The sequence below is a fragment of the Periophthalmus magnuspinnatus genome, chromosome 13, assembly GCF_009829125.3.
Source record: "Periophthalmus magnuspinnatus isolate fPerMag1 chromosome 13, fPerMag1.2.pri, whole genome shotgun sequence".
Classification (NCBI taxonomy): Eukaryota; Metazoa; Chordata; class Actinopteri; order Gobiiformes; family Gobiidae; genus Periophthalmus; species Periophthalmus magnuspinnatus.
The window spans coordinates 19,334,944-19,359,888 of NC_047138.1; the positions used below are offsets into that span (position 1 = coordinate 19,334,944).

Below are 24,945 nucleotides of genomic sequence, written 5' to 3' on the forward strand. Positions count from 1 at the left end.
GTCTGCCTGTCGTCCTGTGGTCCCTTCATGTCCTCGGTTCCTGTGTTCCTGTGTTCCTGCTCACCTGCTCACCTCAGGATCACCCTCTGTTTGTACTTGTCCCATTTCAACAATAAATCCTGTAAATATTCCCCGAGTCTGCATCCTTTGGTCCGCTACACTCACCCGTTACGTCAGCTTCTCGTCCCCGCTTACATTGCTCCTCCCCCCAAAATCAGCGTTTATCTAATACTACTCCATTCATTCCAATGAAACATTTATGACATTTTTTTCTCCTGCATGGTTGGAAATAGAGGTATGTCTTCATTGACTTTTTTGTTCAGTATGATGTGTGAAATATGTGGAATAAATTTCAATGGTCTGTGAGAAACAAATTTTTATTTATTTTTTATCCCAATTAACCAAAACCCATGTATTTCTACAACAAATGTTGGATGTTGCCACGGCAGATGTATGCTCTCATCAGCTTTTTGGTTCAGTATGGTAATACAGTACAGATATCCATCCCAAATTTGATATATTTTTGACAAAGTAATTTTTTGGGTCCCATTCAAAATTTCAAGGGGGTGCTGTAGAGCTGTTTTATATCATAGCTATACAACTTGTACATCGCTGCATTCAAGTTGTCAATGTACACAAATGTTTCATTGAAACCAATTAAATTCAACATCAACATTTCAAAATTCCCACTGATTTGGTTTGGTTGGTTTTCCCAATTTTCAAGCATCTTGAAATAAATTCCAAGGTGGAGATATGAAAAGTAAGTGCAATTTTGGCCAACTTCCTGTTGGTTTTAGGATGGTCCTAATAGAGTTTTTTATTTGACATGACATGGGATATTTTCAAGCTAAGTTTCATCTTTGTATGTTGATGAAGGTTTGGAGTACCCGGAGGAAACCCATCCAGACACGGGGAGAAACATGCAAAACTCCACACAGAAAGGCCTGGGCGACCCGGGGATCAAACCAAACCTTCTTGCTGTGAGGCATGAGTGTAGCCACCGTGCTGTCTACACACAAAAACAAACAACAAACAAACAACAGGAAAAATCTGACAAAACAAGAAAAATCGGCCAGGCGAGGAGGAGGGAGGGGGGCGGAGGAGGGCCAGGCGAGGAAGAGGAAGACCAGGCGAGGAGAAGGAGAGCCGGGCGAGAAGGAGGAGAGCCAGGCGAGGAGGAGGAGAGCCAGGCGAGGAGGAGGGAGGGGGGCGGAGGAGGGCCAGGCGAGGAGGAGGAAGACCAGGCGAGGAGAAGAAGAGCCGGGCGAGGAGGAGGAGAGCCGGGCGAGGAGGAGAGGGAGGCGGGTGGAGGAGGGCCAGGTGGGGAGGAGGAGAGGGTCTAGCTGTCATCGGGGCATCTGAAAGAGTTACACTCCACAGGGGGAGTGGGACAGGGGACAACATGTGAATAGCATTGCTGATGAGAAAATAGGACAAAGCAGAGGATAGTGCTCAGGTTGCCATACTTCCCCCAGCTAGTTTTCTCCTACTGCAGCCTGTCTTATCCTGGGTTTTAATGTCACTCCCTAACTCCCTCACTATGTAACCTGGTCATAAGCTATACCGAAGAGGAAGGTTTTAAGCCTGGTCTTAAATACAGAGACTGTGGGGGCCTGTTTAACATCAGCAGGGAGTTGATTCCATAGCACAGGAGCTTGGTAACTGAATGCTCTCCCTCCCACTGTACTTTTGGACACTCTAGGAACCATTAATAGTCCTGCATTCTGAGAGCGGAGTGCTCTGTTTGGCTGGTACGGGACAATAGCATCTTGCAGATAGGATGGGGCCATACCGTTTAGGGTTTTGTATGTCAGGAGGAGGACTTTGAATTTGATTCTAAGCTCGACAGGAAGCCAGTGCAGATATTTTAGTACAGGACTGATGTGGTCTCTTCTTTTAGTTCCTGTTAGGACTCTGGCTGCTGCATTTTGGACCAGCTGGAGGCTCTTTATAGTACTTTTGGGGCAGGCGGCGAGCAGAGAATTACAGTAATCAAGTCTGGAAGTAACAAATGCATGGATGAGTTTTTCAGCATCGTTTTTAGGTAAAATATTTCTAATTTTAGTTATATTTCGCAGGTGAAAGTATGCGGTTTTACAAGCTAGGTTTATATGGGCTGTGAATGAGAGATTTTGATCAAATAGGACTCCAAGATTTTTTACAGTAGGGCTAGAATCTATATTCACATTGTCGAGTGAGATTATCTGGTCCAACAGAGAATCTCTTTGACCTTTGGGACCAATGACAATGACCTCTGTTTTTTCAGGATTTAAGAGCAGATAATTCAAGGTCATCCGGGTTTTGATGTCCTTCACACAGACACTGAGTTTATCTATTTGATCAGTCTGATTTGGTTTCATTGATAAGTACAGCTGAGTGTCATCAGCATAGCAGTGAAAATTAATGCCATGTTTTCTGATAATGTTACCCAATGGCAACATATACAGAGTAAAAAGGATTGGACCAAGCACAGATCCTTGAGGAACACCACAGGCTACTTTAGAACAGGGAGAGGTGCTCTGGTTTATACTAACAAACTGGTACCTATCTGATAGATAGGATTTAAACCATTTGAGGGCGGTCCCTCTGATTCCAATGTCACATTCTAACCTCTGCAGTAAAATGTTGTGATCAATGGTGTCAAACGCTGCACTGAGGTCCAGTAGGACCAGGACTGAAGCCAGCCCGTTATCAGCAGCTAGTAGTAAATCAATTGTTACTTTAAGCAGTGCAGTCTCTGTGCTGTGGTGAGCACTGAATCCAGATTTAAATTTTTCAAATATATTATTGTCCTGCAGGTGGCGGCAGAGCTGTTTCACCACCACTCGTTCTAGAATTTTTGAGAGGAAGGAAAGATTAGAGATAGGTCTATAGTTGGCTAGTTCATCAGGATTTAGGTTAGGTTTGTTCAGGTTTAGTCCTGACTCTGGGCACCAGCAGGAGGCCTGTCTCTGAAGTCCTCAGAGTGGGAAATGGTTCATATAGCACTAACATGTAGGAGATGTACTTTGGTGCTAGGCCATGGAGAGACTTGTACACAAACAGAGCTGCTTTAAAGTCTATTCTTTGAGCCCTTTGAAGAGGGAGTGACTGGAAGTGACTTAGTGTGGAGAGCAAATTGAATAAATAGAGTGGAAAGAATCATGAAGAATCATTTTCTCTGAATGCACATGGCTGTTTAACATGACTCATATGAGGATGTTCTGAATAAGCTGTAAAATACATAAATGCAGAGCTCACGAGGGTCTGAGGTACAGATTTACAAAGCACTTAGGCCGCTCCTGGGAAGTTCTATTCTCTCAGATGATCACATTCCTACAGCATATACCCGGCTATGGAAAACTCTTCACTAATGTATTCCAGGGTTATTAAACTTCATGGCTCCACCAACAGCATATAAGATTCATTTTAAGAGAGGGTCTTCTGTAAAATCAACTCTTTGGAGCTTTCTCCCATGTTATAATGTTGTTCCTTCATCAAAAAGCTGTCTGAAGAGATGTCATCCAAGCATGTTTTAGTAATTTAGCGATTTTTCCTGGGCCCTATTCAAACCCTCCTCACGATTAGCAGTATGAGCCTGTACAAGGCTCCGTCCACAAGCCTATGTCACCCATGCTGCCACACAACAATTGTCCATAAATATATAAAAACAAGACACAAAACTGTACACAGCAACTTTATAAACCTGATGTGATGTGCAATAGTTTCATTTGTGGGACGCAGGCTTGTGGGCGGAGCCTTGGACAGAATCTTGCTGCTAACCGTAAGGAGGGTTAGCTGTAACATAAACAACATGGTAGAAAGCTCCAAAAAGTCAATTTTCCATAATATTCTCATCCATCCATCCATTTTCTTCCGCTTATCCGGGGCCGGGTCACGGGGGCAGCAGTCTAAGCAGGGACTCCCAGACTTCCCTCACCCCGGACACATCCTCCAGCTCCTCCGGTGGGACCCCAAGGCGTTCCCAGGCCAGCCGAGAGACATAGTCCCTCCAGCGTGTCCTGGGTCTTCCCCGGGGCCTCCTCCCGGTGGGACATGCCCAGAACACCTCCCTAGGGAAGCGTCCAGGAGGCATCCTGAGCAGATGCCCGAGCCACCTCAACTGGTTCCTCTCAATGTGTAGGAGCAGCGGCTCTACTCCGAGCTCCTCCCGTGTGACCGAGCTCCTCACCCTATCCCTAAAGATGCGCCCGGCCACCCTGCGGAGGAAACCCATTTCAGCCGCTTGTATCTGCGACCTTGTCCTTTTGGTCATTACCCAGAGCTCATGACCATAGGTGAGGGTAGGAACGTAGATTGACCGGTAAATCGAGAGCTTTGCCTTTGGGCTCAGCTCCTTCTTTACCACAACGGACCGATACAGCGACCGCATCACTGCAGACGCTGCACCAATCCACCTGTCAATCTCACACTCCATCCTTCCCTCACTCGTGAACAAGACCCCGAGATACTTGAACTCCTCCACTTGAGGCAGAGACTCACCACCCACCCAGAGAGGGCAAACCACCTTTTTCCGGTCGAGAACCATTGCCTCGGATTTGGAGGAGCTGATTCTCATCCCATCCGCTTCACACTCGGCTGCAAACCGCCCCAGTGCCTGCTGCAGGTCCTGGCTCGAAGAAGCCATCAGGACAACATAATCTGCAAACAGCAGAGATTAAATCCTGTGGTTCCCAAACCAGATCCCCTCCGGCCCCTGGCTGCGCCTAGAAATTCTGTCCATAAATATAATGAACAGAACCGGTGACAAAGGGCAGCCTTGGCGGAGTCCAACATGCACCGGGAACAGGTCTGACTTACTGCGGCAATGCGAACACAGCTCCTGCTCCGGTCATACAGGGACCGAACAGCCCTTAGCAAAGAGCCCCGGACCCCATACTCCCAGAGCACCCCCCAAAGGACACCGCGAGGGACACGGTCAAATGCTTTCTCCAGATCATAATATTAATAATATTAATCATAATATTCCCTTAATCATCATAAGTATAAATCAAATGTTATGTCCCGACAGTTACTCGTTATGTTAGTCTTACTTGAGTACTATTTTTCCTAAATACTTTTGCACTCTTAGTTGAGTTATTTCGTGGAGTAGTACTTTGTACTTCTACTTGAGAAATATTATTTGGAAGTAACGTTACTCTTACTTGAGAACAGTGTTTGGCTGCTCTACCTCCTCTGCACATTATCAGCTGGGCCTTGCAGTTTCAAATACTTTATGAGATGATTATATTACCATATCAAGTATTAAAATTAAATAAATAAATGGTTTCTAAAATCTACAGGCTACACAAAGGCATTAAGGCTGTAAAATTTGAGAAGGTGCACATCAATAAAACCCATTCAGTACATATGACCACAGAGCTGCTAGAGGAGAATGAGATCTTTACTGTTGGTTTGGGATACTTCACATTTCCAGCTGTAGCCTTTAGACCTGTGCTTTTCCAAACAGCTTTCCAGATCACACTTCTGACAGGAGCAAAGGTTCTACTCCTTAAAGGGCCCATATCAGGCTATTTTCTGATCTCTGTTCTAATGTTGTTTCCTCGTCGCAAACATACCTGGAGTTGTGTTTTGTTTCATTCACACATGTTTAACACACAAATCCTGCATATTTAGGCTGAGTTCTTCTCTCAAACTGAAAACACTCTGTTCCACGTTGTGATGTCATGTAGTAATACAGGAAGTGCTCCATTGTCTTGAAAACTTCCACTTCATGACATCACAAGCTGGAACAGAGCATTTTGAGCTTTGGAGATGTAGACAGACTAATAATAAAGGGTTACTCATGAACACATGAACACCCTTTTCTCTATGTATTTAAGCAAAATTGCCCCAGTACAGATATATTCTATAAACCGCTCTTGAGGTCAAAATAAGTCCACTGTATCCATTGTATGTAATAAAGCTTTTTATTGGCAGAAAATCAGGAAGTGTGTGTTAGCATTCTAGTTTTTGTTAGCTTTACCATGATGTCAAAACTCTACTCTGGTCTCTGAAAGTTGTGAAAAGTGCTTATAAACCCATTATGGCAAATACCGAATGCATCAGGTAAGTGAGGACGAACTTTGGACCCGTGCAAACGTGGTGTGAAATAGGTCCACATTGAACATGTGGACAAGGTGGTGATGTCCCTCTGTCCCTGCCTCTGTCTCTGTCCCTGTGTCCCTCCCTGTCTCCGGTTGGACGTCTCGACTGGCTAATTCAGAAATGTCACACACCACAGACACCAGAGTGTGCCTCTCCTCCCCGCACCCTGCACAGAAAGGGCTATTCTGGGCCGGCCCCAACGCTGTCCCGGGGTCAGACTGCTGTGATGTTACTCTCTGGAGGTCAGCATCAGATCTATTGATAACCTGTTAAACTGTTAAAGAAGACACATGCTATTTCAGATATTTAGTGTTAAACTGCAGGCATATTAAAAAAACAAACAAATAGCCATGGAAGAATTTTTATTGTTGAAAAATGGCTACATTACAATTACTGAAAGTACAGAGTAGAGGGCAGACATAGCAGATAGGTGAAAACTGAAATTTTCTAAGCACTCAAGCCTCAAATGTAGAATAAAATGGGTTTACTGAAACTGGCATTATTAAATAATAATAATAATAATAATAAAATATATATATATATATATATATATATATATATATATATATATATATATATATATATATATATATATAATATATATATATATATATATATATATATATATATATATATATATATATATATATATATATAAATAATAATAAGAAGAACACCATTAAAAGCTGTAATGTCTCTGTATGTTAGATGCCCTCCCTGTGTGTCAGATGCCTGTGTATCCTATGTATCCATGGGGTCTTATTCTGTGTAAGATCTGCTAACCCTCTAGTTTTGACCTCTACAATCATGTTCCAAAATGCATGAGATTCCTGGATTCATCATCTCCAGAGGTGGAAAGAACTTAATTACATTCTCAATATTATCATCATGATGACTTGTAATTGAGTAATTTTTAGCCATGTACCAATAGTACTTTTACTGGAGTAGGTTATGTATTTTCAGCACTATTTCCACCATTGGCCATCTAAGGCTAATTTTCCTGGATTTTGAGTGCATCAATAAAACCCATTCATTTCCATCTGAGCTCAGAGCTGTTGGGAGAGAATGAGCTCTTTACTGTTGGTCTGGGACACTTCACATTTCCAGCTGTAGGCAGCAGACCTGTGCTTTTCCAAACAGCTTTCCAGATTGGAGTTCGCCCCAACAAATATAACATGCACTATGGTCTTTTGATCCCTTTAAAGACTATTGTGAGGATATTATGTATGGTTGATTTCTACAATTATTTGTTGTAATCTTTCTTGTTCTTACGTATAAATGATGAGGGTGAATTCATAAAACGGTGTCAGGGCTCCCTCTTGTGGCAAATGTGTGCACAATCCCTTAGGTTCAGCGGTGGAAGGTAGCAAAGTAAAGTAGTAAAGTACTGTACTTGAGTAGATTTTTTTAAGTATCTGCACTTTACTCAAGTAAAATTTAAAGTGGGTACTTTAACTTTCGTATACTAATATATATATATGACCGGTGGACGTCTGCGTTGTGTTGTAAGGGTGCTATGGAGCCACAAGACTTTTGAATCGCCTTTAATCTGTTTCATAAAAAGTATAAAACTTTATCAACACGTGCCGCTACACATCGGTCCAGCACACACTATACAACAAAAGACAAAAGAGAATATCAACATCTTCCCGCACTTGCTCACATGAACAAACAAAAACAACGAAACAACACAGTAGATCAATATTAACTTAAATACAAATAAAATATAACCACAGATGTAAACAAAGATAAAGACAATTAAAAGAGGACACTTGGGATTACAATGAATGACTGACCTCTTCCCAATACCGGTTTGCAAAGGGAAGAGGCGGGAGTCAAACCCCGAATTTATACCAGGAGCAAGGCGAGGGACACATGAAGAAGAAAGAAAAACAAAGAAGAAGCGGCTGGAGGACCAAGGCTGCACATAAAATCAAAACACCAGGTATGGACAAAACTGTGACAAACAAAAGCAGCATTTTGTGTAATTATACATTAATTATACATATATATGAACTATATATATATATATATATATATATATATATATATATATATATATATATATATATATATATATATATATATATATATATATATATATATATATATATATATATATATATAGTATCACTGTTTAGGTTAACTCCTATAATCAAAAATATCAAACGTATTTTACAATTTAACACCCTACATTTATACATTTATAAACACATTGTTTGCCTTGTTAAATTATTGTTGTAGTTTTATAATCACATTTTATGTAAGAAGTAACATTTTTATAGGACATTTTTTAAAAACGCAGTAGTTCTTCTGAAAAGTCTGATTACGTTGTTGCTTCAGAGCGGCGACGTCATCTAAGCGCGACTGTAGTTGTTTTGCTTCTTTCGCGGCGCATGAGTTCCCAACGTGGCTGCAACAAAAAACGTCTTATTCTAAAAAAATAATTTCATATTTGTAAATAGTAAAGACAGAATTTGGTTTGTTGGTTAGAAATATTTGATTCACTGATCAAACCCTTGTTGACGCATTTGTGTAGTTTGCAGACACGGGTAAGACAACCTATTAACGCTAGATTTTCAGTAATTTATAAATATATTCTAATGGTAAGCTTCTGCAGAGATGTTTCTTGAAGATGAGGACTGGAATGATGGCAAAGCAGACGTCCTGAGTCCTGCTGTCCCCAAAGCAAACGAGCCCAGCAGCCCCAGTGTGAAGGTAACGCTTAAAGACTTAAGTAATGGTATCGTTATTTCGGGACGTAACTGAATACATCAAATGAACATACATATTCAGAATACACTTTTTGAGTAACTGCATTCAGGTACAGTTATTCTTTCATTTGATGTTTTTCAGAATACAGTGAATACCTGCATTAAAATGTATTTTGTAATGTATTCTGTTACTTGATCCATTAAGAGTAGGAAGTACAAAGTAGTGGTTCATAAAATTACTTAAGGGTAAAAAATAGTTTAATATTAAGTTAATGATGTATAGAAGGACATGAAATCATGATTTGATATCTTGAATCAAGAGATCAAGAACGTCAGAAATTACAACTCATAATTGAAGGAGCAGTTCCAGTCATTACATTTTGTCAACATAAAGATTATGTCTTGGCCTACTGACTGACTGGTAGGGAGTTTAAAGACTTGTGTTGTGTCTTTATAATTGTTTCTTGTCCTGTTGTGTTCCCCAATCTCATTATTTGACTCTCCTTTTAACAGAGGTTTAAAAAAAACAAAAAACATCCAGAATGTATTATAGCCAGTTTGAATGAATACATTTACATGAATACGTGAATACCTTTCAAATTTTCTGCTGTTAAAAACTTTTAGTATGATTTATATATGGCTGTCTATTCTAGTTGCACACATCCTTTTCGGCAGGGTCGAGTCTCGTGCCGATCAGGTAATTATGTTTTGATAAATCATCAGGTCAGCTCCCTCTTTCACTTCTCTTGTCTGCTGTTGTTCCATAGAAATCCTAAATGCATAAAATGCTTAGTTGACAAATTAGGTTTAGGTAGTGACCATTCAGATCAGAGACAGTCCCAAACCAACTGAACTTCAGCATTATGTGAGGCTCATTCTGCTTTCTGATTGGATAATCGTGTTAAACCAAAACACCAAATTTTAACATAAAGAACTTGTCCATCATGTTTTTGTCATTAAGAATAAATCAGCATTACAAAAGTTATTAGTAAAAGTTATATTTGATTTGAATATGCTTACCTCGTATCTGGGGTCGCAGAGAGGTCATGTTTATGGAATTTAAAATCCAAATTTTACATACATTTCCTTAAGTGTACCATACTGCAATATTTACAGTTTGCTTTGACCTTTTCGTATAATCCAGAATAAAGTGGTGGGAAAGAAAAGTCTGCTGCGCACTCTGCAGACACTGGGATCTGTGCCAGAGTGGAGGAGCCAGGATCCACAGGGGAGCAGTGACAGTGAGGATGAAACTCTAACAACAGAACACGCCAAGAAGAAGAGGAAGAAGAAGAGGAGGAGGAAGAGGAAGAATGGAGACACAGTGGAGAAGGGAGAGGAGAGGGAAGAGGGAGGTGGCACGGAGCTCAGTCAGGTCACCCCAGTCAAGAAGAAGAGGAAGAACGACTTAGAAGGTGAGTCATATGGCTGCCAGAGTAATCGTAATTGAGCTGAAAATGCAATTTAAACAGGCGCTTTTAGCAAATCAGAAAGACTGCAATTTTACTAGGTAGTGGGGGTGTCGGACAGGTGAGTCAGTGTATTGTAGGAATGTTTCAGTACTTTTATTATGAGCTGTTCTAATTCATGGTATTGATTCTGCTTTAAAAGAAACTGCAGCTATCTCTCTGTTACTCCATCTCTTCATCTTTCCATCTCCATCTCTCCATCTCTTGATTAACACCCCATCCCTCTCATGGTATGTCATGTCATGTTATGTTATGTTTTGTTTTTACAGTCATCTTGGGTTTGTTTTTAACCAAACACGGCTAAACTCTCAAAATGATTAATACAATAATTTTTTGTTACAATCTTTCTTATTAACCTTCATAATATATTTCACTTTTTTCAAGGAAAGAAACTGATCTCTTCAACCACAGACAAGCCAAAGGACCAAGACACATCTAAACCTGCCGACGGTTCTGATGTCAAGCTCAGCCGAAAGCAGTGGAGGAACCGAATGAAAAACAAGCGAAAGAGCAAAAATAAGTTTAAACCTCATGAAGCTTCAAAAGACGGGGAGAGGAAGGAGATTGATACGAACGCCAATATTACCACAAATATGGACACTCAGGCTGTGCAAGTCAAGAAAAAGGGTAAAATGCCAAAAGGCAAAATGAACGGAGGATCAACAGAAACGCAAAGTGAAAAAGTGGAGATTAAAAAGAAAAAGAAGGCCGACACAGATAATGCAGTTCTGAAACCAGCAAATTTTGAACTGAACAAAAAAGCCCAACTGAAGAAGGCGAAGCTACGCAGACTTCTCCAGAGCCAGGAGACCAAGGCGGAGGAGGCCCAACCCCTGGAGGTAGGCCTATAACCATTATATGTTTATTTAAAACACGTTTAGCAAGACTTCAAACAACATCTTCACAAGAACCTCTTACATACATTCTGTCAGTCCACATTTCAACAATAGCTCCGCCTCCTAAAAATTACAGCTCTTAAGTTCATCGCTATGAATTTAAAATACAGCCAGATCTGCTTGTCAAAGATCTCTTCGTACTTGGATGGGAGACTGCTGGGAATACAAGGGGAGCAATGGCAAAAATGTTATGTCCTTAGGCAAGACACTTCACCCACATTGCCTTGTATGATAGTGGTGTGTTCAGGGGCAGATGACACAGATTGGTACCCTCACTGTTGTCATTCTACCCCAGGGCAGCTGTGGCGACAGTAGTATGTTGTCACTGCAGAGTGTGGTATGAATGAATAATGCCCTGTAAAAACCTGTGGGTATATAAATCCAATTACTATTAAAATGGTCAAAATTCCATGAAGGGGGTTGTTTTGGGCACATATAACATTTTTAAAATGATAAAAGATAATATGGTAATCCAAATATGTTATGTGTTAGCAGTTAATACCCCATAGAAGAAAAATACCCCAGTAGTATACCCATATTTAATACCCCATAGAAGTGCCATGGCAAAGCCTGCACTTTTTGAAGAACCACTATTTCCTCCACAAACAACAAAATATCTCATCTTATTCTACAAAAACGATGTTATCAAAATTTGGTATTGTGACAGGCCTGTGTGGAGCAAGCAGAACCAGAGGCAGAGGGGCCCACAGCGGAGACCCTAGCCGAGCCCCTGGTAGAGCCCCTGGACCCCTCGGCCTCTCTCCGATCACGAATGGAGCAGCGGCTGGAGTCGGCCCGGTTCCGCTACATAAACGAGGTGCTGTACAGCTCCAGCAGCAGGGAGGCGCGCCGCATGTTCACCCAGGATAAGGAGGCTTTCTGGGTGTACCATCGAGGATACAGCGCCCAGGTGCAGAGGTGGCCTGATAACCCTGTGGATCAGATCATTCAGTTCATCAAGCAAAAGTAAGACTGTTCTTCAAGCAAAAGGATGTAAATTAGGACATTTCACAAAAACAGCTGATATTAAAGCCACAGCATGTAACTTTTTAGTAGAGATAGACTTAGTGTGTCAGCTATCGGGCTTAAATCTACAGCAGAAGCCGATGGTTTGTTTTGGTCAATCTGTTGCCTAAAGAATACACAAAACTAGCTCAAAATGTGACTACACAGCTCTCTTAAAGGTTTGTGGTAAAATGTAAATTAAAATGACAGAAATTGGAGACAAAATCAATCCTAAATATCAGTCCAAAATATCGGCAGATCTTATCAGCTATAGGTTTCTCTGGACTTTAAACAGTTGGTATTGGCATCGGCGATGAAAAACCCCATTTCTGTCGAGTTCTACTTTTTAGTAGGTTTCCATGGAAATGTTGTTCCTTAGCTTATGCCATACTGTGGTATATTATAGCCAGTCTATCTATGTATGTTTATAAGCACTGTCTGTTGAATGACACAGGTAATGTGCCACCTCCAAAAAGTTGCATACTGTGCCTTTTAATGGACACAAATCATTACATCACTTTAGAAATCCAGAGGTCTCCTGTGCAGCTTTAAATCCACAAATCATAGGCAGACTCACTGTGAGCATTTCTCAGATTGTGTTCATTTTTCCAACTGCATGCTTATATTTGCATGTCAGTAATGCTGTGTATGCACTGCCTGCCCCCCCAAAAAGTCACCACCAAAAATAAAATGTCACACACTCTTAATATTTCATTAAGTCACCTTTAGCTTTGATTACGACATGCATTCGCTGTGGCATTTTTTTCGATAAGCTTCTGCAATGTCACAACCAATGTTCCCTGTAATTTTTCGCGAGCCTGAGCAAACACACAAACTCCCTGAGCGGTCCCATGGACCACTGTGAGCAACATCAGACGTGCGCACTGTGGTCATGCTGCATCGCATCCATCCAAGTTAAATGTTTTTTTTTAAATAATCAAATTACCACATTTGCATTTCTGTTATAAGACTTTTAATTAAGTGCTTTAGCCCACTTATACAATGAAAATGACAAAAATCTTGCTCATGACCTGTGTCATATGTTAATGCTATTGGAAGTATAAATATTTAATTTTAACTATGGAAAAACATGAGCTTCCAACCAAACCAAGCCAACTGTAAACTCCAATGTTGAAAACACACTTAACATTTTTATCATAAAGCTCTGACTTGTATTATGAGTATAAGCCATTGTGTGAAGCTTTTGCTGTGCATTGAATGAGATTGTCCTACTGTGGTCTGGGAGACAGTCCGTTAACTCTTTTTCAGTATATGACACGATCATTTGATTTTTACAACTCATAAACTAGTGACAGTATTCAATGACCAATACACACTGAGAGGAATCTGTATCTGCACACCCAGCTGCTCTATTACTGTACATTTACATACCATATCAAAACACAATATATAATGTGTATTTGTATATAATATATATTCAAAACAAGTGGTATGGGTCAAAATAAATATATATTTACAAACCACACACTGCAAACAGTGAACAAACACACACTTCAAAATGTAAACAAACACACACTGGAAACTAAAAATACACTGTACATGTGACAGTGTGACACTCATTCTGTGACAGTGCCTTAGAGGTTGGAGGATCGTGTCCCGCTCGGACCAATTTCTGTCATTGTGTCCTTAGGCAAGACACTTCACCCAAGTGGTGTGTGCGTGATGCTTGGTGCTGGTCGGGGGGCTCAGATTGGCATTAGCTAATGCTACTAATTACACATAATACACATTTGACCCACAATTAAGGCAATAGCAGAATAAACCACGCTTACCGATCAGGAACTTCATCCAATCCATCAAATCATAAGGTCCTCTGCTCCTGAGTCCACCATGAGATCTTCACTCAGTTCCACGAACCGCTCCGGGTCCGAGATGCCTCTAGTTTAACTTGTACAAACATCCACAGTGTCCTCGGTCGCGTACTTCCTTTGTTTTGTCCGTTTCGTCATGTTTAAAACACAAAACTGCTGCAAAATAGTGCGTAACAGTGCGCCCGAGGGCGGGCCGTCGGAACGTTAAGGGGTTAAACAGCACTTAGCATCATTAGCAAGTCTTCAGTCCACATCGGCCACATCGGCTAAAACTCTGGTAGTGGCGCATGAGGACGCCTGTCAATGACGTTGATAAGCTGCGCAAATGCATATGTGAATCACACAGGCTGTGTCTCAATTCACCAAATGCACCTTTTGAAGGGTCCCTTTGAAGTACTCTTCAAAGTGTAGTTTGAAGGTTCAGGTCGAGAATCTGCCCTGCTCAGTGTAGCCACCATCTTGCTGAAGTGGGACAGGTCTACACCACGGACCGCACTTGTACCGCTGTCTTTGAGCGTACGATACGTACATTACGTACGTTATTTTTTAACGATGTATTATTTAATAGAGGAAAAGTCAAGATGTCGTCGTCACAGCCGTTTCTTTTTTTTTTTTAGATTGAATATCAATAGGCAATTATAACATTCAAGGTGATTTTTTTCTCATTTGTAGCTACTTCATAACTTTAAAGGGTTAACAAAATATACCTTGTGAAAACATAATAACAGAGACAGAGGTAAAAATATCATTTTCACATTCATAGTCTATAAACCAGAGAACACTGATCAGTTGTACATAAAGTGGGATATTGCAGTTTAACAATTCGGTATTTTGGCCAGTGTCTACACCACTTTAATAACAGTAGAGGGCGCTGTTTCCCTTCTATGCCGTGCCAGTTCTTTCCATATTATTATTGTGAGGGATTTTCTAGCAGTGCAGCGCTACATCAAACTAGTATCTTGATTTATTAACACAAAGGTAAATGACACATGCCCACCATGGGGTGCAGACCTATGGAATGTACTGGAACACATGAAGATTTTGTGCACGTCTCAGGACCATTGCTTTATTGTTCACATTACCTGTGTGGATCATTAAACTCTTCTGACTTTATGTTTCTCTTGGTCTTTGACGCTTACAATAGAAACGAACATTCTTACATTATTCTTATTGCAGTAATAATTTCTAATGATAATAATGTCTTCTTATTGTCTAGCAATAACTGCACATTCCTTTATTCCATATAACTCCCTTCCTTTTTAATCATCACACACACAGCCTGTACAGATCTTTATTCAGATTTAACAGTTTCATGTCGCTCTGTTGTAGATGAGGTAAACCAATACGAACATTTGAACGTATATTGCGCAGCGAACTCCATTTTATTCTGTTTCATGCGTTGTGGTGCATGATGGGATATAGAAGTGCGTGAAGTGTGCACGCATGCACGCTTCAGTTACGTCTGATCTCCATGGAAACGGTGGAAAGGGAAGGGCAGGTTTGTCGGGCGCATTCAGTAGGGTGCGTTGAAATGGGACAGCCCTTGTCACTCCGGAAATTACGTAACTACCCTTCGATGCACACTTCAAATGGTGATCCTAAGGCCAGTTTGGCGAATTGGGACACAGCCATAATTGGCTGGAGCAGCTAATCATCGGTCACACTCACTGACTCACATTGAAAATTAGCGCAGAATGACTTGTTGTGTGTTTATTTTCAATTCCGGCTCGATTTTTTTGTGCGCAGCACAGATTTTCTGTGTGCGGAGACCGTGTCAGCAGTGCGCAATTGCGCACGCGTGCAGCTTAGAGGGAACAGTGGTCACAACATTTATTTGCATCCAGTATTGCGTTAATTTCTCACCAAGATCTTGTGTTGATGATGGTAGACTCTGGGATGTCCTGGAGAAGGCTTTGCGCAGCGGTCAAACATTCTCAATGGGGTTACGGTCTGGACTCTGTAGTGGCCAATCCATGCGCGAAAATGATGTCTCATGCTCCCTGAACCACTCTTTTACATTTGAGCCCGCTGAATCCTGACATTGTTATCTTGGAATATGCCCATTCCATCAGGGAAGAAAATAATCCATTGATGGAATAATCGGGTCATTCAGTATATTCAGGTAGTCAGCTGATCTCATTCTTTGAGCTGTAAGAAATGTTCGTTTCTGATGCAAGCGTCAAAGAGGACTAAGAGACTAAAGTATAAGTCAGAAGGGTTTAATGAGTTCATCACAGGTAAAGTTAACAATGAAGCACCGGACTCTCAGGAAAGGATAGGAAGAGAGTCCTGAGATGTTTGTGTTTCCAGCTTTTATAGGCCTCCCAGTGCGTGTGTGTGAGGCGGGACTTCTTCTCGGCAACATGTGGTTACACATTAAAAACCTTTTGGCAAAATCCCACAATGTGTGTTTTTAAGTCAATCAATCTCATTGTTTTATGACCCTCTCAGCGTGGGGGTCACTCAGTCCTTGGTGAACAGGGCTACAGATAAGAAGTGGCCCTGATCATAGGTGTTATCTTCTTGGCCCCAGTGCTCGCAGATTGCTTTATGACCCTCTCAGGGTGGGGGTCTTTGGTGAGTAGGGCTACAGGCATCTGGGGTAGTATTACATTGTTAAAAAATACCTTACAGAGCACATACTGTTACTGAACCTAGACCTGACCAACTGCAAGAGGCTTGTACCTATTTGCTTAGTTAAATCCAGGTGGTGACTTTTTTGGCCAGGGAGTGTATGATTCTCAATGTTTTTATGTGTGTTATTTATGTTAGCTTTTAGTTAATTATTTTTTTCTTCCAAGTCTATTCATCACTATTAGACTTTTTCATTCAAATATTTCTGACATCCTTTACAGTCTCAAACTGGAATCTTGTATGTTAATGAGATTTGTAAACGTACTCAAACTATTACTCCTGCTCCTGTCCCCTGCAGACCGACCTCTCTGGTGGTGGCAGACTTCGGTTGTGGAGACTGTAAAATCGCCAAGAACGTCAAAAACAAAGTCCATAGCTTCGACCTGGTGGCCACGTGTGAGATGGTGACGGCCTGCGACATGGCCAACGTGTGTGCAGTTTCAAATCAGAGAGGCTTTATATATCAGGGCTGAACATCTGAAAAATAGCTATTTGAAAATTTTCTAACAAGCATTCCAATAAGATTAAATTTGAGATTTATATTTTAATAGAATTCTGTTCAAACTTTTAACATAACATTTTAAACACAAAAAGACTGAAAGATGAAGTGACAAAAAAATACAAGAATCAACACTTTTCAGGACATGTTAAAAAAGTGAAAACAGAACTAGTTAATTTTAAGCAGTTTGCAGTGGTCCAAAGTTATTCCTCAATTACCTTATGCATTCAGAATATCCTAATTATTCACCACGTTTATAAGCACTTTTCACTACTCTTAGAGACCAGAGCAGAGTTTTGCCATCATGGTAAAGCTAACAACAACTAGCATACTAACAGACACTTCTTGGCTAATCGGACAATAAAACACTTCATAATTAGATGCAGGCAGCATAGCGGACTTATTTGACCTCAACATCTGCGTACTGGGACAAGACACATTTTGCTTAAATACAATGGGGAAAATTAGGTAAGTGATGAATAATTTTGGACCACTGCGAGCATTTAAAATAAACTAGTTCTAAAAATTTGCTAAGTTTATTGTACCATGCTGCAGTGTAGGTATGACTAACATCAGTGGGTGTGATTACATGTGCTCTCAAAATCAGATTATCACCAGATTTTTGGAGTTAAAAGATTAATGAAATGAAACAGCAACGTCAAGTGATTTCTTTCTTTAAAGGGCCCAAATAACTCTGATCTCTCTTCTAATGCTGTTTCCTCATCACAAACATACCTGGAGTGGTCTTTTGTTTCATTCACACATTTAACACACAAACCCTGCATATGTAGAGTTTTTCTCTCAAACTGATGATCCGTTCTACCTTGTGATGTCATGTGGTAATACAGGAAGTGCTCCACTGTGTTTTTAAACTCCATACACTTTCACTATAATCATTTGGATGACAAAAGATAAAAGGAAAACTTTAAAACTACCACTTCATGACATCACAATGTGGAAAAGAGCATTTTGAGCTTTGAGATGTACACAGCCTAATATTGCAGGATTACTCAAACATGTATGAATGATACAAAACATAACTCCAGGTTTATTTTTGAGGAGGTAACAGCATTATAACTTGGACTCTCACAAGAGTTAATTTTGTGTAATATAGGACCTTTAAGAAATCAGATAATTACCAGATTTTGGTGTGCACTTGAACTTAGCCACTGTGTTTACTATCTTGTGCCTTTCCTGCAGGTCCCTTTAAAAGACAGCTCTGTGGACATCGTTGTCTTCTGTCTCTCTCTCATGGGAACTAACCTTGCTGATTTTTTAAAAGAAGCTAACCGTGTTCTAAAAAGGGGGTGAGTTATGTTTGTTTTGAATATAAAAAGTCATTCAGAAGACTCATAGTTTTGTGCTTGTTTGCAGGGGTTTTCTCAAGATAGCTGAGGTCTCGAGCAGATTTGAGAATGTGCGGAGCTTCATCACTGCACTGGCAAGTTTAGGATTCAAACTGGTGTCCAAGGTGAGAATGCGCTATCAGGCCAAGTTTAATCTGTATGTCACATCTCTTGTATGAATAGTTCTTTTCAGGCAAAGCCAGTCTGATCAACATTGGATGATCCACAAGGGACCAAGAGACCTGTCACCATTTTAAAACAATATATTTAATATTAGTTTCTGTTATTGTAGCATGCTTTTTGTAACTACAGCTTCTCAAAACATGTAACTTCACAAAATGACATTACATTTGGACTTTCTTTGTCCAAATGTAAAAACATGGGGGGGAAAAATCTCACAAGGTAATTTTCTTCATATCTTGTGCCAATTTTCACAAGATCATCACAAGATCCTGTGGCACGAGGTCATATCTCATACCTAACCATTACATTTGAGAGTCGTGTTTTAGAAAATTAAACTATAAATATCCATTACGTTAGCTATGAGCTCCAAAGAAGACACTTGATACAGGTAAACATAGGGTCTGTTGAAGACAGGATGGAGACCATGTGGTTTTGGCATGAAATACATTTACACAGAGACAGAAATCCTTTTATGGCCATATGTTTGTATCACAGGCCATACATAAAGTTTAGAATGAACTTTGTCTTTTGTCAAGTTATCGTTTTTTTTTAGATAAAGTGATCAAAAAGACTTATCTCAACATTTATACGCTTTATTGTCTTTGAGCAGAATTTAAACCATTCTTTTTAACCTACTAAGCCTATAATTAGCAATTTGCACTTGTCTAAAGTTATTCTTATGCCTATTCTTAGTTTTCTGTTTTTCATTCTTTTACTGTAAAAATCAGGTACAGTTCCTTAAATGGCACAAACATATTTCTCTTCTTGTCTAATACTTTTGTCCTTGTGTCTTTTTCCTTCAGGACACAGAGAACAGTCACTTTTATTCCTTCGACTTTGTGAAGACTGGACCAGCACCTGAAAATGTGAAGAAGTTTGGACTGCAGCTAAAGCCTTGTGTTTATAAGAAGAGATGAGAGACTTCATTTAAAGCCATTTACTGATCTGGTTCAAATATCAAGACTCGTTTTGCAACTGTTCATATGTTGAAGTGCTATAAATCTTTACTTTATACCTAACTATTGTCAAATGTATTCTTTAACTTTGTCTATATGTAGCTCCACAGTGACTGCCCATCACCTGGTCATGGAATTACATTTCCCATTGTTTTTTCCCATAGAATTTTTTTTTTAAAGTATTATATTTATCTTCATTCAGTCATTCATTCATTCGCCCAACCATATTTATATCATAAACACCTATTTTCACCATAGAATACTGACCTGTCCTCCAACTTAGTTGAAACTATTGGCACTTTGCTGCTGATGTCATCAACATTCCCTGGGGTTGTGATGCTACAATCAATCACATTAAAAATGTACTTTTTACACCAATTTTGGATTTCTCGAGTTTTCAGACAATTTAAAAAGTTTTTGGCAGTGTTTGCTATTGTGTACATTATGTCATCATGGCAACTGCTGAACATTCTGACATAGACATACATGTAAGACACCTCCAGCATGGTGTCACCTCTCAAAAGAAATTATTTCTAGAACGTAGTGATGTCACCTGAAGCCAAGCTATTTTGAATACTTTTCACCATTCAGAAGACAGGATATTATATATTGTTTTAAATTGTTAATTACTATGGCAATGTACCTTTCTAATGAACTTTTCGTCATTTTGAAGCCCATAACTTTTACATGATTGGTTACTCTTGAGTTTTTTGTTTTTGTTGTTCTTGTTTTTGTAGGGTTTTGTTTTTTGTTAATTTGTTTTTTTCGTCAGTGCCGTTGAAAAATGAATTAGCCAGCACTCATTATATCAAATAATTTACACTATAAAAACATTTGAGATATTGTTTGGTTTTTTTTTTTTTTCTATTTTTTTCTCACATTGTTCCATCTTATTTGTGTCAGCTGTTGTGAAGGTGAATTGGTTTAAAGGCTGTAAAAGCACACATTATCTAAATAAGTGTAATATTAAAAATCATAGCCGGGGGCAATGTTTTTTTTAACATTCACTGCGCCGTTCCTGCTCTAGGTGGAGTCCGCACGCCGCCGCGCCTGTCTCTCAGCGTCCACCGATTCCCTCCCCGGTCCTCCCCCTGGTCCCTCCCCGGCCCGTGTGCGCTCTGCTACGCACTGTTCTCCTCTGGACAGCGACCAGCGAGGGTGTGGACAGAGCTCAGACCCCCAATACCACCCAGAAACATCCGGGCTCCGGGTTACCTCTATGACTGACCTTTTGCAGCGTTTATGAGGAATATGCGCGGTATGTTTGCAGTCAGTTTGCATGATTTGTATTCTTTTGCAGCGGAATAGAAACGACACCACTGTCCGGGCGCCGCGTCACTAAAGTTAGCTGTTAGCTTGTTAGCCACAGATACCCCAGAGATCGCTAACAAGCTCAAGCGTTTTCCTAATGGTTTATGCGGAATAAATGTAGTTCAGACGTGGCTGAATGTTAAACAAGTTGAAGATATTTTAAGCGGGACTAACTTAATTTTGTTTGTAATTTGTGAAAGTAAAAGGAGGAAAAAAAGATGTAAGACGCTAAGTGCTAACTGGAGCCTGTTGCAGTCATTGCAGAGTTGCCTGCAAACTGCTATAGACAGATATTGTAGTTTGAGGAAGTATTGCATCTAAACTCCTATTATTTCAATGCTACAGTTATTTATTACTATATTACAAGAGCGTAATTACTAGTTGCAATAAAGGTATTTGCAATTCTTTGCCGTATCGAACTGGACCTCTCAAAATGTAGATGTTGCAATGTATTTTCCAATCATTTTTGAGTTGTGGCACACTTTTTGTTTAAAAACCCTTCACCAGAACGTTATCAAATTATACCCCATCTCTTTTTGACTGGGATTTTATAGTGGTCAGGGCACTTCTAAATATCTAAATATTACATTAAAGGTACTATGCCATGTCAGAATGTTTTTATTTCAAAAACATACCTGGAGCTATGTTTTGTTTTATTCGCATATTTGAGTAATTGTTTATTATTAGTTTGTCCACATCTCCAAAGCTCAAAATGTTCAGTTCCATCTTGTGATGTCACGAAGTGGTAGTTTTCAAGATAACAGCTCCTTTTACTTTTAGTTCAGTAGAGATGGGCAATTCCAGGGCTGAAATCCAAATGATTCTAATGAAGGTGTATGGAGTTTCAAAACACAATAGAGCACTTCCTGTATTACCACATGACATCACAACGTAGAACAGAGTGTTTTCTGTTTGAGAGAACCCAGACTAAATATGTAGACTTTGTGTGTTAAACATGTGTGCATGAAACAAAGCACAATTCCTGGTATTTTTCTGATGAGGAAACATAACAGAGATCAGTAAATAGTGTAATATGGGCCTTTTAATTAGCTTAGTGAATTGGTTCATTCAAATGTGTTACATGATGTTTTATAATGAGTGAAAATGTTGAAGTATATGTATGACAACGTTCAGTGCTCCTAGTGCTTGTTTACTGGGGTTAAAAGTCTATTGTTGTGCAGTAGTGTTTCTGTGTATGTTAATGATTTAATTTTGATTGCAGTACTGTTGGTGTAGAAAGCCTACTTTACCAAAGGGTTGGTATCAGATACTAATCCATACTAAAACTAGTATCAAAACTAAATACTCATGTGAGCAGGTATTGATGCTAAAAATGTCCCAGTCACAGGACAGAAATTAACCTTTCCTGAATAGCATTTAATGTGGAAAATAACATTCTATTGTTCATAGAATGAGTGTTTTTATTATCATTGTGTTATCGGAATCAGTATTGAGTATCGAGTCTATTCCCTAGTATTGATATCAATACTTTGAAATTTTAGTATCGTGAAAACATTACTTTACCACATCAAATTAATAAAGAAAAGACATCTTTTGACCTGATATATTTGCATTGCCTGGGTTGTTGCGGTCCTCCTAAAAGGTCATTTTCTATTCATTAAAATATTGTAAACACAGCTGTCACAAAGGAAGTAGATTCTTGTTACTCACTGTGAGTCACTGTTCCCTCCCTTTACTGATTATTCTGTTGACACGATTACTCAATTCTGCACTTCCCATTTCTAGTGAAACAAAGATGAAAACATCTCTCTAGAATAAATGTAAGCCATGTTTTTTTGATGATATCCACAGTTGTATAGAAAATAAACCCAAGAGCAGATTTAAACCACAAAATCTATTCTAAATCTACAGTATTGTTAAAATGAAAGTTTAGTATTAGCATCTGTAGTGAGTCATAGAAGTTATTAATTCAACTTTTTTGGTTTGAATCTTATCATTTAACCAAAAAATGTCCAAGAAAAAGTACATTGATCCCAAAAACACTGATCCCAAAAAATATACCGGTAGTTCCAGGTTTTCATATATTGAACGATAAGTGGATATAGTGATCATCATGACAAGCCTAATTTATGGTTCATTCATCTTTAGTTTGATACTTGCACCCCAACAGGCACACTCTGAAATAAAGGCATTGTAGGCTTACCTGATTTTTACTGTCTTAAAATGTAAAAAACAGAACTATTTCATTTTAAACAGCTTACAGAAGTTAGTCCTCCCTTACCTTATGCATTCAGAGCATCCAAATTATTCACCACAATGAGTTTGTAAGTGCTTTTCACTGCTCTTAGTTTTTAATGACAACTAACAAGCTAACATGCACACCCTGATTATCACACAATAAAATGCTTTATAATTGGATGCAGAAAGTATGTACCTGACTTATTTTGACCTCAAGAGCTGCTTACACAGTATATCTGTACTGGGATAATTTTGCTCAAACATATGAGAAAACATTGGTTTCAGGGCCTTTAATTGTAAAAAATATTTTTTTTTGTTATTATTGCCCACTAATTTTCCACTTTTCTTTTCTGTTTCACAGTGGGCCTGAGTGATGACCAGATGAGGGGCTGATGTGTGATTATTAGTTCTGCCCTCACACCCAAAACTACTCAAACCTGTTAGAGGGGGGACAGAGGGGACAGAGGAGGAGATATGGACGACATCTTTACCCAGTGTCGGGAGGGGAACGCTGTGGCTGTGCGTCTGTGGCTGGACAACACAGAGAACGACCTCAACCAGGGGTAAGCTCCTGCTCTTCTTCTATAGTTTGGTCAAATGAATGTGGTTTGTGGTTTGCATCAGATTATTAGGGCTGTTTTCAAATGAAGAAATTTCCAGATGATCGATTAGTCAACTAAAAGGGGGTGTGACAAAAGCTCTCAAAACTATACGCATCTCTATGTATCTTACCCAAACTGCACTCACAAGACTACACCTGCATGAGGAGTTTATGCAAAAACTACAATTTATGCAGAAAAAAGTATTATAGAAAACAAATGATTTATAAAAGGACAGATTAAACTTGTGGATAAATACCAAAATATACCAAATCTTCAGCAAACTCATTCAATCACTAACTTCTCATGTCTTCTGTTGTCCCATATAAATCCTTATAACCTAAAAAAAATAAGTCTACTAATGCAGACATTGGTTGACTAAGACACAACTGACCATTTGAATGACTAAAGGCGTACAACATTCTTACTAATGCAATTCACTTTTTAAAATCAAGGGTTGAGTTCTCAGTGCTAATTTGAACCATGTGTAGAAACGTTAACATTTGTGACTGGAAAATTAACTGCTAAATCGGTAGAAGAATCCCATGTGTTTTTAGAGGTCAAAACTACACGAGTGGCAATTCCTTCTCCACAAAAAGACAGTATTTTTGTTATCTTAATAATTGTGGTCAGTTGATTAGACAAATGCAATTCATTCAAATTGCGATAAATTACTGTCCTATTTTAAATACATTTTTGAAATCTAAAACTAAGTGATGCACAAAGTGGTTACATAAGTGGCCACAGGAATGCAATATGAAAATGAATTCGCTAGTGTAACTCCCATCACTGGTTCATATACCAGATAGATAGATAGATAGATAGATAGATAGATAGATAGATAGATAAAAAAAAAAAAAAAAAAATGAGGCCAGCTGCACACTAGAGGATCTTAAAATCTCATATTCGCGTGAACAACGGCAACACAACCAACACAGCACTCCAAGCAGAAGCCAGACACAGTAATTACTGAACTTATTGTTCAATATATGATAGAACTATAGTCTGTCTAATAGGTAGTACCTGTATTTTTGGGGTTCAATATCTATTGTGTGTGCATTTTCTTTGCAGTTTTAGGTGCTTTACTTTAGACTGTAAATATATAATTGCATAATTTGTTTTGAGTTATTTTGAATGTGAGTTATTGTTTGATTTTATTCACTGTTCTTTTGTCATGTTTAAATGACAGGTGTTGGTCCATACTTAAAAATACTT

General features: G+C 39.3%; 2 protein-coding genes across 2 annotated transcripts in view; both read left to right on the forward strand.

Annotated features, from left to right (window-relative positions):
* Window positions 1-8,431: 8,431 nt before the first annotated feature.
* rrp8 (ribosomal RNA processing 8) lies at window positions 8,432-19,997 on the forward strand. The gene is made up of 9 exons (XM_033976955.2): window positions 8,432-8,639; window positions 8,708-8,805; window positions 9,946-10,216; window positions 10,655-11,109; window positions 11,834-12,132; window positions 16,936-17,065; window positions 18,337-18,443; window positions 18,511-18,607; window positions 19,469-19,997. Exons 2-9 carry the CDS (start codon window positions 8,710-8,712, stop codon window positions 19,580-19,582), a joined length of 1,569 nt encoding a protein of 522 aa, XP_033832846.1. The 5' UTR covers window positions 8,432-8,639; window positions 8,708-8,709; the 3' UTR covers window positions 19,583-19,997.
* Window positions 19,998-20,739: 742 nt separating this feature from the next.
* The window catches only part of LOC117380456 (integrin-linked protein kinase), a 32,773-nt gene continuing 28,567 nt past the window's right edge, over window positions 20,740-24,945 (forward strand). The window contains exons 1-2 of the mRNA XM_033977267.2: window positions 20,740-20,879; window positions 23,493-23,694. Of these exons, the coding sequence (XP_033833158.1) occupies window positions 23,606-23,694 (89 nt within the window). The 5' untranslated portion in view covers window positions 20,740-20,879; window positions 23,493-23,605. The remainder of the gene's footprint in view (window positions 20,880-23,492; window positions 23,695-24,945) is intronic.

Coding starts and splice junctions, on each gene's coding strand:
- rrp8 (XM_033976955.2), top strand. CDS start 8,710: ATGTTTCTTGAAGATGAGGACTGGAATGATGGCAAAGCAGACGTCCTG. Junction 10,217..10,654: donor GAGGAAGAACGACTTAGAAG/GTGAGTCATATG, acceptor ACTTTTTTCAAG/GAAAGAAACTGATCTCTTCA. Junction 18,608..19,468: donor GATTCAAACTGGTGTCCAAG/GTGAGAATGCGC, acceptor TTTTTCCTTCAG/GACACAGAGAACAGTCACTT.